The sequence below is a fragment of the Pelodiscus sinensis genome, chromosome 3 (assembly GCF_049634645.1).
Source record: "Pelodiscus sinensis isolate JC-2024 chromosome 3, ASM4963464v1, whole genome shotgun sequence".
In the NCBI taxonomy this organism is placed as follows: Eukaryota; Metazoa; Chordata; order Testudines; family Trionychidae; genus Pelodiscus; species Pelodiscus sinensis.
Window position 1 is genome coordinate 59,992,999 of NC_134713.1, and position 15,035 is coordinate 60,008,033.

At 40.8% G+C, this 15,035-nt stretch overlaps 1 protein-coding gene across 5 annotated transcripts in view; it reads right to left on the bottom strand.

Annotated features, from left to right (window-relative positions):
• UBE3D (ubiquitin protein ligase E3D) overlaps positions 1–15,035 on the bottom strand; it is a 105,936-nt gene that overhangs the window by 69,157 nt on the left and 21,744 nt on the right. For all 5 annotated transcript variants that reach the window (XM_075923814.1, XM_006115896.4, XM_014569944.2 and 2 more), the window contains exons 6-8: positions 14,133–14,202; positions 13,006–13,114; positions 11,025–11,194 (exon numbers count right to left, since the gene is read on the bottom strand). In XM_075923814.1, the coding sequence (XP_075779929.1) occupies positions 11,025–11,194; positions 13,006–13,114; positions 14,133–14,202 (349 nt within the window). The remainder of the gene's footprint in view (positions 1–11,024; positions 11,195–13,005; positions 13,115–14,132; positions 14,203–15,035) is intronic.

Here is a 15,035-nt window from a genome sequence, read left to right on the forward strand (position 1 = left end):
AGTTGTCCATCGCTATATAAAATCTCCACTCCTCTCCCTTTTGGCTACTGTGCTAGAAATAGCCTCTCCAGTGGCAACTCCACATCAACTTTAGCACCGGGAAGAACTGATTCCTTCCTTCCTTCCTTCAGGATTCTCCCCCGAACACACACATCCACAAAGACAGTCAATTCTGTACCAAATGCTTATGCTGGGTATTGGGTCTGTGGATTTTTGCTTAAGCTATACAGGAAACTTCAATAAATCACTTGTTCACTAAGGATGCGTCTAGACTACAGGGTTGTTTTTTCCCCTCAGAAAAACTGCCATTTTTCCGAAAAAAATTGTACTTACGTTCACACTGCTATTGCATTTTTTCGAAAGAAAATCAAAAGAATGCAGGGTTTTTTCCGACATTTGTAATCCTCATTCTATGAAGAAGAATGCCTTTTCCGAAAGAGCTTTCGGAAAGAGGCGTGTGTGGATGCAGAAAGAGGAGGTTTTTTTGAAAGAAGAGGAAAGAGGAAAAAGCACAGGTATCCTGGTAGCTACTCTGTCCATAGTAATCACAGCTTAAATGCAAGATAGTGTCCATTCAGTGTGGACGCTTTCTTTCGAAAAAGCAGATTGCTTTTTCGATGTGCTTTTGCTGTGTGGATGCTCTTTTTTGAAATAATTTTTTTCAGAAGATCACTTCCGGAAAAGCTTCTTTTGAAAGAAGCCTGCAGTCTAGACGTACCCTAAGGTTGCACCTACACAGCTTGTCTTAACTCGAAATAAGCTACGCAAATTGAGCTTCATCAGTTGCGTAGCTTATTTTGAAATAGCTTACTTCAAAATTGGGAGCATCTATATGGCACTTATTTCAAAATAGAGCACTCTTCCTCCGACTTCCCTCTTCATTCAATGAGGGTTACAGGAGTCAGAGTAAGAAATCCTCCAGCTTGACAGTATTTCAACATTATTTCAAAATAACTGCCTGCTGTGTAGACACAGACTAATAACGTTAGTTATTTCAAAATAATATTGCTAGGTAGCAATATTACCTCTAACAAAATAAGCTCTTTTTACTAGAAAATGCCAGAAAACTCTTTTTACTAGAAAACTCTAAGACCTGATTTTCTTTAAGACCATTCTTCAGATATTTAGTTCCAAGGCCAAATATTATGTATCCTGGATGAATGTGACTTTGCAAGTAAACAAACAACATCATCAAACAACATCACCATATCCACTCAAAAAACATAGTGAATTAATCAAGTAATTCCCTCAACAACTTCTCAAATAAGCTGTGATCAGACTGAAGTTGTACAGCAGCAGCCGCCATTCTCCCAATTCCCCCTTTTGCCTTATTGATTATAGAAATTAAATGCAAACTAAAATTAATGACCTAAGTCATTTTTCCAATAGAAGTAACATTAGTTTATGCAGCCTCTGGGGGTGGAATGCAATAGAAATAATAAATGCTGATTACTTTAGCAGTGGGCAGTATTTGGGGGCTGTGTAAATCAGAAATTGAGCTTTGAATAGTTCAGACAGCAATCTGCCTAACAGATTTACGTAACCTGTGCGAACCCACAGAACTGACACTTTAAGAAAGACTCCATTTTTGCTATTTAAAAAGTAAATCAATGTAACAGAAAACTGCAACGCTCTCTGGTAACTTTTTAAAAATCAAACTTTAAACTTTATTGAAAAAATTGGATAGTTTGCAATTCAAAATATTTGACCTACACTTATGGCAACTGATTTAATTTTGTGTAAAATTTTGCATAATAAAAGATGGCATTTTTTTGGAAAATGTTCAATTATATAGATATACATTTTGATCAGATCTACTTGATGTGATATTTGTGTGTGGTTGTGGTTGCGTTTTTTTTTTTGCTCAACAAAAAATCTTGGGGGGGGGATATAGGGCCCTGCCAAAACGGTTCGAATTGGGCCCCGCACTCCCTAAAGCTGGCACTGCTCCCAGCCACTCCCCCTGCCTGGCTTCTCCATGCAACCACAAGCTCCCAGCGCTGATCACGGCCCTGCCTCTCAGCTGGGAGCCTCTGGTTGCATGCAGATGCCGGGTGGGGGCAGGGGGAGTGGCTGGGAGGCGAGGCGCAATTGGCCCTGGGAGCCCTCAGCTGATTGTGCCTGAGGAGTGACGCCTTGGGGAGGAGGAGAAGCCCTCTCCCTGCTCCTGAGCTCTGTTCAAGCACATTGTGGCGCCGTAGTCCAGGAGAGAAACCCGCAGGTGCTTTGTAGTTGTGTTTAGGCGCCTTCCACGGGCTCTCAGCCAAAACAGGGGAGGAATTTCTGCTTCTTCCCACTGGGACACGCAAAGACCTGGCTATGAGGGAAGTCACCTTCCTACCCATGGTCGCCACCCCCTCCCCCCCGCCATTGTGTTGCCCCGGGGTCTGCCTCTCTTTGGTTTGGGTAGCAGGCGGCTGCTTTCCAGAGAAGGCTCTGCTGCCTCCCCCTTTGTTCCCAGCTTGGTGGCTCTTGGTAGTAGCCACACAGGATGTGTGTTTGGTGTGGGTGGGTGGGTTTTTTTTTTTTTTGCTCAACAAATTTTTAGCCCTTGTGTTTGGTAGTTTTTGGGACACCATCTGGCAACCCTAGTGGGCGGGGTGCAGGGTGGAGGAATACCTTGCAGGAGTGGGAAGGAAGAGAATCACCCCCAGTCCCTTCCCTTCATGGGGTGCATTTAGGGAGGAAGGGGTGGCCACATATGGACAAGCCCCAGAACTCCTTCCCTGCAATAGGCTGGCTTCAGCAAGGAGCAGTGCCATGTAGCCCTAGCTAGCCCTACACTGGCCCCAATGCCTCCTTAACAGTTAAGGAGGCATTCGGGACCTGAGGGAAAGGCTTGGGAGGAAGGGGAGGAGTCCCTTGCAAGAGGGGGCAGGAAGGGAAGCCCCCCCCCTTCCCTGCATGGGGTTAAGGTTGCCAGGTGTGCAGTTTTCACCTGGACAGTCCAGCAATTGCATCTTCTGTCCGGTAAAAAAACAAAAACAAAACAGAAAATACTGTATTTTCTGTTTTTCTTGCAGGCAAGTCCGGCAGGGACTTTTTTTTTTTTTTTTTTTTTTTGCGCTCAACCAATTTTTTTCCCCACCATGCTCAGTATTTTTTGTGAAAGTATCTGGCAACCCTAACTTCCTACTTCCTACCAGTTACCAATGATTATGTAGTTTTTTCTTCACCATATTTTCCATCCCGCTTTATACTTCTCATATCCTTAAATCTGATGCTCATGAAAAAGCTGTAACAGTACTCAACTTGGTGACATGAGAGGCAATCAAACTGTGCTTACTTACAATTAAGATGTTTCATTATAAAAATCTCTAAATTATATGGAGAAGGAAGAAAGAATGATAAGGAATATTATAAAGAAGAATTAATTGCATTTTTGTTCTACTGTACATAGATAAAAATCTCTCTGATAGGAAATCTTGGCAGCATGTGATATCTTTTTATAGTAATATTAGCATCTAATAAATGATTCAACAAAGTATCAGTCACATTATTTTTAGAATTATAATTAAAATGTATAGAGCATTTTATATTTTCAAAGCACAGTCCAAATAGTCACTGTATCCAGTGAATTATGAGTAATAATGTATTAATATCTCCTATTATACAGATTTAGATATAGGCATTTTCAAGAATATCTAGTTGACTAAAGAATATAAGTCCTATTTTCAAAAATGACCTAGAACTTAGACTCCTAGACTCTATATAAAATCATGGCACAAAGCATCCTTCTCCAACAAGACTCTATGGCATTTTCTGATTCTCTTTTCATAGGCGGTAGGAAGAGATGATGACACTTCTTTCCTGTGTAATTTCAACAGACTTTTGTGCAACAGTAGCTCATAAAGGCCCTGTAAAGACTGTCTATGCTCAGAAGAGTTCACAATCTGAATAGATGAAACAGAAAGGAAGCCTCTATGCCTATTTCACAGATAGAAGACTGAGACACAAAGATGAAGTAGTTTTGCCTAAGTAATGAACTGTATCTCAATTCCTTTACCAGATCTTCCTTCTCTCTTACTTATCTTCCTCTTGTTTTTTTTCTTAAGACAAAGGAGGCTTTTAGCGAATCCTTTCACTTAATGTATTAGTTAAACAATATCTGTGTTTGTTTTTCCTTTCTCCATTAGAAACACAATATACTATTGTTCTGGTCAACTTTCATTAAAGCATATGCAATGAAAATTAAAATGAATGTAGTTTTTGGCAACTGTTCTACTGATAACTTACAGGGCTTTTATTCTCTCTCTCTTGATGCACAAGATATTTCCTTGCCTAACTAATACTAATGATGGAAAAATATTCCCTGGAAAATGTAATACAGGATTTAGATTTTTGACAGTATTGTTTGGGGGGAAAAAAAAGCACTATTAGATGAATGTGTTGAAAAAGACGTAATAAAAGTATTACAGTCCTTCCTGGTACTTGGGCATCTAACTGTGCCTTTGGAACAAGTGTCGTTCTAGCAGATCCATTAGTTCTTGCACTGGATTAGTGAATTAACTTGAAATTGTAAATTCAAATCTAGAGTTTTAAATAACAGCAACAAATCTGACATAGCTCTTGCCCTGAAGAGCTTTATCTTCTGATGAAACAAAAAAACAGGACTGTGTAGCACTTTAAAGACTAACAAGATGGTTTATTAGGTGATGAGCTTTTGTGGGCCAGACCCACTTCATCACCTAATAAACCATCTTGTTAAGTCTTTAAAGAGCTACACAGTCCTGTTTTTTGTTTCAGCTACACCAGATTAACACGGCTACATTTCTATCATCTTCTGATGAGTTTGTACAGTTTCAATACAAAGAGTCCCAATCTCAGACTAACAACACTACGAATGACAAATAATTAGATACAATTAAGTAAACAAATCTGTAGAGTTATTTTCAATTATTCTTAATTTTAAGCAACATAGGGAAATAAGAAAAGTTCGTCTTCCTACCCCCTTCATTTTATTATTCAAGATTTGTGCTAAACGGTTTTTAAAAGCAAAAAACCAAATCAAACATCATGCAAAGGATTTTCATTACAGCTTGTTCAGGAGGCTTTCTGTTCATCTTATCTGCAAATCACTGAAGAAAACAGTTGAGGATGACTGATTCCCAGGTGCATAGCAGTCTACGGTTGCTTACAATAAGTCCTACAACCAATTACCAGGACACAGTTACCTGCTTTTACAGTGCTATAGAAGTGCAAATTATTAATCACTTGTCAGTTGAAAGCAAAATACTAATCAACTTAAAACAAAACCGCTGAGCCTGAGGATGTCATACATTGCAAGCTACACAACTACTGAGTCAATCCACAAATGATGCTTAATTCCCTGCTTAGAGCAGTGTTTCTCAAAATGGTCTGTGGACCCACTCTGAGAAAGCTACTAACTGACTGCTTGTTTTTTTTTTTTTTTTACCACCTCCACAGCCACTGAGCCTCACAGCTCCTATGGCTCCAGTTCGCTGTTTATAGCCAACGGGAGCCACAGGAAGTGGTGTGTGGCTCGGGCTGCTGCTTCCCCCCATGGTTGCAAATGGCGAACTGGAACCAATGGGTGCAAGGAGGCTCCATAGATGTGGAGCCGTTAAAATGAGCAGCCAATTAGCAGTTCTCAGGGTGGGTCTGTGGACCACTTTGAGAAACACTGCTCTAGAGAACACTCCAGGATACCACTTACATGGTTTTATGCTGTAGCACTTTCCATGGTATCCAACTAGTTCTGAAGCCGCAGCCACTATGAAAGATTTTTTATAATTCCTGATTTATGGACTGACGAAAACATCTATGTTCTTCTTTTGTCTGTTAAAAATAGTTTAATTGGAGCTGTTAGAAGAAAAGATGACTTAAAGGAGAGGGAATCTGAAGTTCTCAGACAAGAGAAAGACAAATCAGTAAGATCATAGTAATAACCACTGAAAATCTGAGTAAGAAGAGATATTAAGAAACTGGTTAGATTTGTATGTTTTGTTTTTCTGTATGGTTTCTGACGGGTAGTTACATGCACATATACTAAGTTCTTCTGATTTCAATTTAGGAGAAAAATGATAGTTGCTATAAAAAAAGATAACATTCCTAAGTATGGAGCAGCTCAAACAAAAAAAACCACAGACACAACAGCAACAACAACAACAACAAAAACCAGGGAAATCTTCAGACACCAGACCCATAAATGGACTGCGCTATTTAAAGTTACTGACATCACACATTTTAAAAAGATAACTAAAGCAAATGTTCTAATAGGGAAGATAAACTGGAACAATTGTTACTGTTGTTGCCCCTCGTCGTCTTTCTGCTCTTGATGTTTCTGGCAGCTGAGTCGATATGTCCTTTCAAGATCTCAGTCATGCCTAGCTAGCAGCTCCTGAGGATACATCTACACAGCGATCAATAAATTTAATCAATAATGAAAACGAAAATCCCCCAAAACTCTATGGCAGCAAGTCTCAAAACAGCCAAAAATAGAAGTGCAAATGTTTGGGCTTGGGCTGACGTCTAGGCTCCGAAACCTTCAGCGTGTTTCGGCACTCCGGCTCCAGCCTGAATGTCTATGCTGCTATTTTAGCCCTGCAAAGCAAACCTAAGTCAACTGACCCTAGCACTCAGTCTTACTGACACAGGTTGTTATGTTCTTTGGTTCTCTGTGTAGACATATCCTGAATAACCCCAAAGATAAATGTAAATTAATCTTTACAAACAGACTTTCTACACCCAATCCACTAGAAAAGGAGAGACAATCACACACAGTCTTGGCAGTAAGACCTCAAAAAAAGTTCAAGAATGAAACCTTTGACAGAAAAGGAACTCTCTTTTTTTTTAAATTCTAACATTTCTCCTTGCCTCTGCTTCTCTAAATGATGTACAGGTTTGGTTTTTAAAATAGTTCATAACAGGATTTGGATATCAATATATCTGAACTGCAAGTGATCAGGTGTATATTTAGCCATTATCTATGCATTATGCCTAAGTAGATACATTTTCTCTATGATATGCAATAAAAAATGAAAACCTGTTGGAAATTCAAATCTTCACTACTTTCAAGTATTAGTCTGCTTACACTTCAGATGAAATCTACTTGAGGTTATACTGTTTTATAACATAGATGTGGGGCCACTAAATAGCCTCTATGTCATATTAAGGATGTCAAGTAGCAAGTAAATGACTAATTGTGTACTTGATACAATTTGTATCAAGTACACAATTAGTTGATAAGGGGCCACTGCGGCTTTGCAGTTTAAATGTATTAAAATCCCCATGAGCAGGAAGTCCGGCTCATACTATATTTAAGCTGCAGAGGGAGTACGTCTGGGACCCAGCATGAGCTGGGACTGCTTCAGTCCTTGCTCGCGCTGGGTCCAGACTGCTGTGGCTCTGCCTTTCAAATGTAATAAGAGTTGGGCACCTCTTACTACATTTAAAGGGCAGAGCTTGCAGCACCTCTGCCTCCCCTGCTCCCCGAGTCGGCTCCTGCTTCCCCTGCTTCTGATACAGAGGCAGCAGGGGTGGGGGGTGAGAGGGGGTTTACACACAAGAGTATCAACACGATTATTCTTTTACAACCCTACATCACATAGAGCAATATGTTTTCCCATACCTTTTCAATTAATAAATTTTAATTATCATTACATCATTCTCTAGGAAAAAGCTCTCTCCCCCACAAATAATCACATTTCACAATAACTGAACATTCTTTCTGTGAATTAGATGAAAGAGTATGTTCAAAATATTCAGTGTTTGAATTATTTTTATGTATAAGGGGGATGCAGACACAATACAATCGGCGGAAATTACTATGATATCTATCACAAATTCTCAGCAGTTGATGAGACGTTCATATTTTTCTTTTATAAAATATGATCACAAGATAGGATATTTTCCAGTATATTTTATAATACCTATATGATCCACCACTTTTTCTCAAGAGTACAAGGGAAAAAACAAACACAAACCTCTATTCATATATGCTTTCTGCTCTACCATCATAGAGCCAATACGTGAAATACAAATTACTGAACAAATGCTAGTCTGTCAGCTGTGCAAACACTGAAGTCACCAGTGAATGTAATATTCTAGCAACTTTATCCACCACCAGTTACAGGTTTTAATATAAAATGATGCTGTTAAAAGCATGACTGCAACCTTAACCAAATATTATGCTGGCAGTGTTTTTCCTATCATAATTGACACTTCAGATCCTGCTCAAGTCAAATGTTTTCTTTATGAAAACTCCAATAGACTAGGACACAACTAAGAAAAAACCAAGTGTATAGCGTTCAGTTTCAACTTAAAAAAATAATCCTACCATTAGATTTAAAACAAGTTACAATTTTACACCCACGCACACACAACCTGTGAAATCATAAGTGAAAAGCACTTAGTTATAAAAAATAATTTTACATTACTAAATAATCTACTAATAATTTTACCATTTAGCAATAAGAATATGAAGTGGTATCTTTACTCATTTACATTTTTACATATGCTGTTTATGCATATGACATTCAGTGTGCTTGTCTACCGTAAGTATTTCAGGAAAAGCAAGTGGGATTGAAAATCTCATGGCTTAAAAATAGAGGACTTTAACAAACCATATGCATAGCAAGACATTGTTTCACAGTTAAGGGTAAACAATGAAGCTGCAACAGATGGATGAGAATTGCAACGTGCAAACTGGACTGGTCATGCCCCATGTTTGCATCAGAAGGTGAAGGATTGCTGCAGAGGTAGAAGTGTCACCACTGCCATTCCACAGGCATTCTCCTCAGAAGAGAGCAGCTTTAAATTCTGGACAGGTCATCACAAGAGTTGTGCAGGTGGAAGACTGATATTAAAGAGATGTGAAGAAATAACACATTGGCTACGTCTACACTGGCCCCTTTTCCGAAAGGGGCATGCTAATTTTAAACTTCGTAATAGGGAAATCCGCGGGGGATTTAAATATCCCCCGCGGGATTTAAATAAAGATGTCCGCCGCTTTTTTCCGGCTTGTAGAAAAACCGGAAAAGAGCGTCTAGACTGGCCCGATCCTCTGGAATAAAGCCCTATTCCGGAGGATCGGGCCAGTCTAGACGCTCTTTTCCGGCTTTTCTACAAGCCGGAAAAAAGCAGCGGACATCTTTATTTAAATCCCGCGGGGGATATTTAAATCCCCCGCGGATTTCCCTATTACGAAGTTTAAAATTAGCATGCCCCTTTCGGAAAAGGGGCCAGTGTAGACGTAGCCATTGTGTTTGTCTTGCCCTGATCAGCTTTTCCCACTTTATTGTCTCTACTAGCCACTTCTAGGACCCCAAATGTCGCAGCAGTTTGTGGGCACCTTCTACCGGTGTGTTTCTCTAGCCCAGGGGTTGGCAATAATTTTTGATGATGGGCCACTCCAAGATTTGGAAAGTGGTCAAGGGCTGCTCTCTTCCATATTAATGGTGCAAAGTCTGGGATGAAAGTTGGGTGCAGAAGGGACCTTGCAGTAAGGGATTGGGGTGCAGGAGAGAGTGTAGGGTTGGGAGGGGGGAGTTTGGGTGAAGAAGGTAGTTGTGACATGGGTTGGGGAACTAGGGTGCAGGGGTCTGGGTCATGACTTTGGGCAAGAGGGGGTTGTGACCTTGGATAAGGGACTAGGATGCAGGACGGGATGGAGGAGTTTGGGGTGTGACCTAGGGCAGTAGGGGATTGTCACTTGGGGCAAGAGACTGGGGTGCAGGAGGAGGTACAGGGTTTGGGTTATGTCCTGGGGCACAGTGGTGTAGCGACGGGGGTGGGGAAGGCAGTTGTTCCTAAGCACCATGCGAGGGGTATGCCAATTTAGCTGCCAAAAGTTGTGTTAACTTTTTCATGATTATTTCCTATTTTGTATATATTCCAACAGTTGACTGTGAAAAGATTTCAGCAAAACTTTCAAAAAATAAATAGGACGATAGTTATGTTATACTGAAAGTGTTGAAGTTATTCGGCAAGCATTGTACTACGATCTACTAACCAATCTACTAGCTGATCCCAGTATCCGTGGATATCAGTAGGTCAGTTAATAGATCCTAGTAGATCACTACCCTGATGATGTCTGGAGCAAGCTGGATGAAACGTTGGACTGAAAAATCATATACGCGTACAATACCGGAAGCAACATGACACAAGATTGACAACGGATGCGGAAGCTTACGGAAGAAACTTTTTAATTTTGTTCTTTTTTTTAAATTTACGTTCTTATTTTTGCTGACTTAGAAATAACATATACATAATAATAAATGATTGGGGGATTCAAATTTTGCCTTTGCCCCAGGCACATAACACTCTTGCTATGTCACTGCTGGGACAGGGTATTGGGGGACAGAAGGAGGATACAGATTTCAGGTTCCGTGGGGTAGGGGGGGCAAAAGTCTGGGGTGCCAGAGGCTCTGGCTGGGAGTCTTATCTGCTGGATTCTCACCCAGAAGCCTTCTAAAGCGGACTCCCTGCTTGCCCTGCCCCCACACTGGCTGTAGGGGCCATGTGGTTTTTGAACAGCTATGAGCCTGAGGGGAGGGGGAAGGGTGCTTTGGAAGCAGTCGGTTGAGAACAGGCAGCTCCCATTGGTGGAAACCAGCCAATGGGATTGATCTGGGGGCAGGATCCATGCATGAAGGCTCACAGTTGTTCAAACAGAACCTGGCAGCAGCTTCTCTCAGAAGCATCTTGGGGTGGAGGGTGTGGCAAGGCTCCCCACTGCGTCCACAGGCCGTATCCAGCAGCTTGGCATATTTTGCCAAGGCTGGTCTAGCCTGAGGTAGATTAATTTCTTGGAAGTCAATGTAGCTCAATTAATAATGCAACTCTGGCCCCTACATTTGCAAAGTAGGATGCAACAATTTAGAAACCAGACCCTCATTAGGCTAACATAAATAGAGAGGCTGAAACCACACACAACACTATGAAGATGTACCCTCCCTCCTCCTTAATCTAACGCATACCCAGCAAGCACATCAGAGAAACACTGCTCTCCTGGACTGTGAACCAAACCAAAACCAAAACTTAATAAAAGAGCTGATACTTACTCCTTATTCCTGTTTTTAATGCAGGGATGATAAAGAACTTTGACTGCATCCCATGTGCCTAAAGACTTGGAGTCAAGCCTCAAATTATCTTCAAACAATGTAAACACACTGCTGGATGCTGAATTTCCCATAGATTCCACCAATAAAGTGTCAGAATTTAAAAGCCACATCTGTGAATAGAAAATAGCTTATTTATAGAATACACTAGCAGCTTGACCTTGTTCTGTTACTCCAGAACTCCATAGCATACTCTCAAAGATGTCTCAGGCAGAGACAGGGAAAAAGGAGGCATATGTTATACACCAGTTAATTACAGGCAGTCCCTGAGTTACGCGGATCCGACTTATGTCGGATCCGCAGTTACGAATGGGGCCCAACTCCCTGGTCTCCAGCAGACCAGGGGGACGGGGCGCAAAGCCGCTGCCCGCATGCTCCGCGGCTTTGCTCTGCTTTGCTCCCAGTCTTCCTGGTCTGCAGGCCAGGGAGAAGGGGAGCAAAGCAGAGCAAAGCCGCGGAGCACGCGGGCAGCGGACAACCCAGACGCGTCTGGGCTGTCCGCTGCCTGCGTGTTCCGCGGCTTTGCTCCCCGTCCCCCTGGTCTGCAGCCACGGCGCGTCTGGGCTGTCCCGCTGCCCCCGTGCTCCACGGCTTTGCTCCGGACGCCTGTGGTACAGCAGCTGGGGCGCTGCCGGTTGGTCCCGTAGTGCCGCTCTGGGCGCTACTGGACCAACCCGGCAGCACCCCAGCTGCTCTGCCCCAGGCGTTCTGATTCAGCCACTGTTGTCAGTTTCAGCAGCGGCTGAATCAGGACGCCTGAGGCAGAGCAGCTTGGGTGCTGCTGGGATGGTCCAGTAGTGCCGAGGAGCGGCGGCGCTACTGGACCAACCCAGCAGCACCCCAGCTTCTCTGCCCCAGACGTCCCCAAGTCAGCCGCTTCTGAAACTGACCAGTGGCTGACTACAGGAAGCCCCTGCCCCGGGCTTCCTGGAATCAGCCGCTGATCAGTTTCAGCAGCAGCTGACTTGGGGATGCCTGGGGTCCTTAAGTTGAATCTGTATGTAAGTCAGAACTGGCGTCCAGATTCAGCCGCTGTTGAAACTGATCAGTTTCAGCAGCGGCTGAATCTGGACGCCAGTTCTGACTTACATACAGATTCAACTTAAGAACAAACCTACAGTCCCTATCTTGTACGTAACCCGGGGACTGCCTGTATTCTAAAAGCCTAGCTCTAGGTAATACAAGTCTCTTAAGTGGGCTTCCTCATAACGGGAGCACATCATAGCTTTCCTCCAACTATTAGTTTGGCCTGCTATACTGTATTGGGGATAGGTAAGAGGAGATAAGATGTTCAGCACTGGCTCTGTTCAGAGGTCACAGTCCCATCAATTTTGGTCCTCTCTGGGGAGAAGAAATGCAGGGAAATAATTCTGGTAGTGCTAGTTGAAGTTAAGAATTCAATGACATAATGGTAGTGGATAAGGCAGAACAATGAATTGCTACTCTGTTTGCTTTTTCAAAGACAGGATTAATTGTGATAAGGATTTAAGGGCTGTGAGGCTCCCATCCCAGGAGTCCTTTGACAAATCTGAGCTATTTCCAACATTTCCAGGAAGTGTGGTGCAGCCCTAATGTATCAGATGTAAGGCTCCAGAACACTTTTTAAATTTCCTCAGTCACAAAAATATTGTAAACAGACAAGACTACATACATCTGGGTAAACAGCATGTCTGAGTAAGTATTTTGGACTAACTGCCTAAGACTACAATGATCTTTTAGTCTAAAATAACTTCAAGTGGGTTCTTAAATTCCATTGTGATATGCCCAAAACTAAAAGGAAAAAAAAGCAACCAAGTGTTCTGCCTGAATATATGTGAGAATAATTAACTCCTTTTTCTCATTTCCTTTGCACACATAAGTAAACACATAATAACCAATGAGTAACGGTCAGGCATTCCTAAACAATTATAAGAAAATGCCTTACCAAGATGTAGATTTTTCCATCATGCCCTTGTATTCTGAACCTAAACGTACTTCTGGCAGAGGATAACTGCATGAGACATTGAGCTATAATGCTCTGTACAAACTGAGACCTGTTTTAAAATAAATAGTTAGTTTTTATTTATTTATTTATTTTACAAAATTAGCCACTGATCTCCAATTAGCCCCAAGTAAACTCTAAATATATGGCGCCTGGGATTTTCCATGCTGTGAATTCTACTACAATCTAGCACAGAAATAATACCCCCTAGACTTAAGTCACTATTGTGTGGAGAGAGACAAAGCTTCTCTCTTCACCCCCACCTTTCCAGTCTTTCCATAACACAAACAAGAACATTCTTTCTTTTCTGCAGAATGATAATTGCCATACTTGAACAGACCAATGGTCCACATGGTCAAACGTCCTGTATCTGACATCTAATCTCAAATGCTGCAGATAAAGGTCTACAAACTCAATATTGCACTTTATCCTGAAATACAATGTATGCATACAACACAATTACATACATATTAGAAATATCTTTTAGTTTGCAGAATAGAACAGTAATTGTTCACAGCAGGCTATATTTTATGGTTAACTCAACATATGTAGCCTGAACTTTAAAATGGATTGATTGTCTGGGGAAAAAAATGAAAAATATCAGTATTAGATTAAATTAAAGGCTACAAAAAAGACAGGAAAAGTATGATTTAGATTGTCAGATGCCATCTTGCAATGAAAACATTGCCTAAATTTAGAAAAAACAACAAAGTTTTTATAATTAGTTACTTAAAGTCAAACAATTTAAAAGAGTTAAGTTTCCAACTACAAAGTTAATTTGGCTTTCCATAATACCATCTGTACTTCATGGTATACAGTTTACAATAAGCAGTAATATACAAAGGTGCACATTTAACTAGAAAAGAGATCACAAGACACAGCAGGTATGCTATATGGTTGAGTTAATAGTGTTTTTGCATTTCCTAACTTTTTTATTTTAATAGTGTAGACTTAATACTTCATTAGCATAATATAATTAAATACCAAAAAGTAGCTATCCAAAAAATGTAATCATCACCACACAACATTATTCCAATAACCAAACTGAGTACATTATCTGATTTCTATACCTTGGTATCATGTCAAATTTTTTTCCAGGTGGCTGAATAATCATCTCAGTGAAATAATATTTTGTAATCCCTATAAATCAGACAAAAGGAAATTTTTAAACCAAACAGTACACTTATTTTCTTCAATGATATACGCACTGCATCCCCACATTCATAAATTCCTATACCAGCATCCAGTTAAATGGTGGAAGAGATGTCCACATTCCTGTTTGGACATTTAGAAGGAGGGTAACTGGTAAAGAAAACAGGCATGGTCAAAAAGAATAGCTCCTAAAAGAACTAAAGAGATAATCACAAGATCAATATTTTGCCATCCGTATCGTTCCCTACTTAAGCATCCAGCACAATCATATCCCCGTGTACTGCATATCAATCCAGTGTAGGCAAGAGCCAAAACCCTGTAGTGATCATTTTTAAAATATTTTATGTATTGGATTGCTGATACTAATTGAAAACTCACATTATTGCTGCACCAACCTTGAACAAGAAACTAAAAACACTTAATGGACTGAAACCCATGCAACTTAATGTTAGTACTTCAATATCCTTTACCAACCAATGATTCCCCAGTGAATCTCACACATAGCTCTAACAAGAGTAAACTCAAGGGACTAATTCTCTTCTTTCTTCAAAGAGAGGAAACAATATTTCTCTGTAACAAAGTTAGGTTAACTCAGGACACTGGCTCTTTCTGTATCGATATATACAAGACCTATTCAAGTACAGACATTTAAAAAAAAAACACATCAACTGCTTCAGCTTTCCAGGCTTAGCTGCTTCCTTCCAGGTCGTCTTCTTTTAAAATTTTGTAGGTATAAAAATATATACTTTATTTATAATATAAACACAATATGTATTTTACAAGATATTTCTGGGTTGCTAAGTAGGTGCATTTGAGTACCT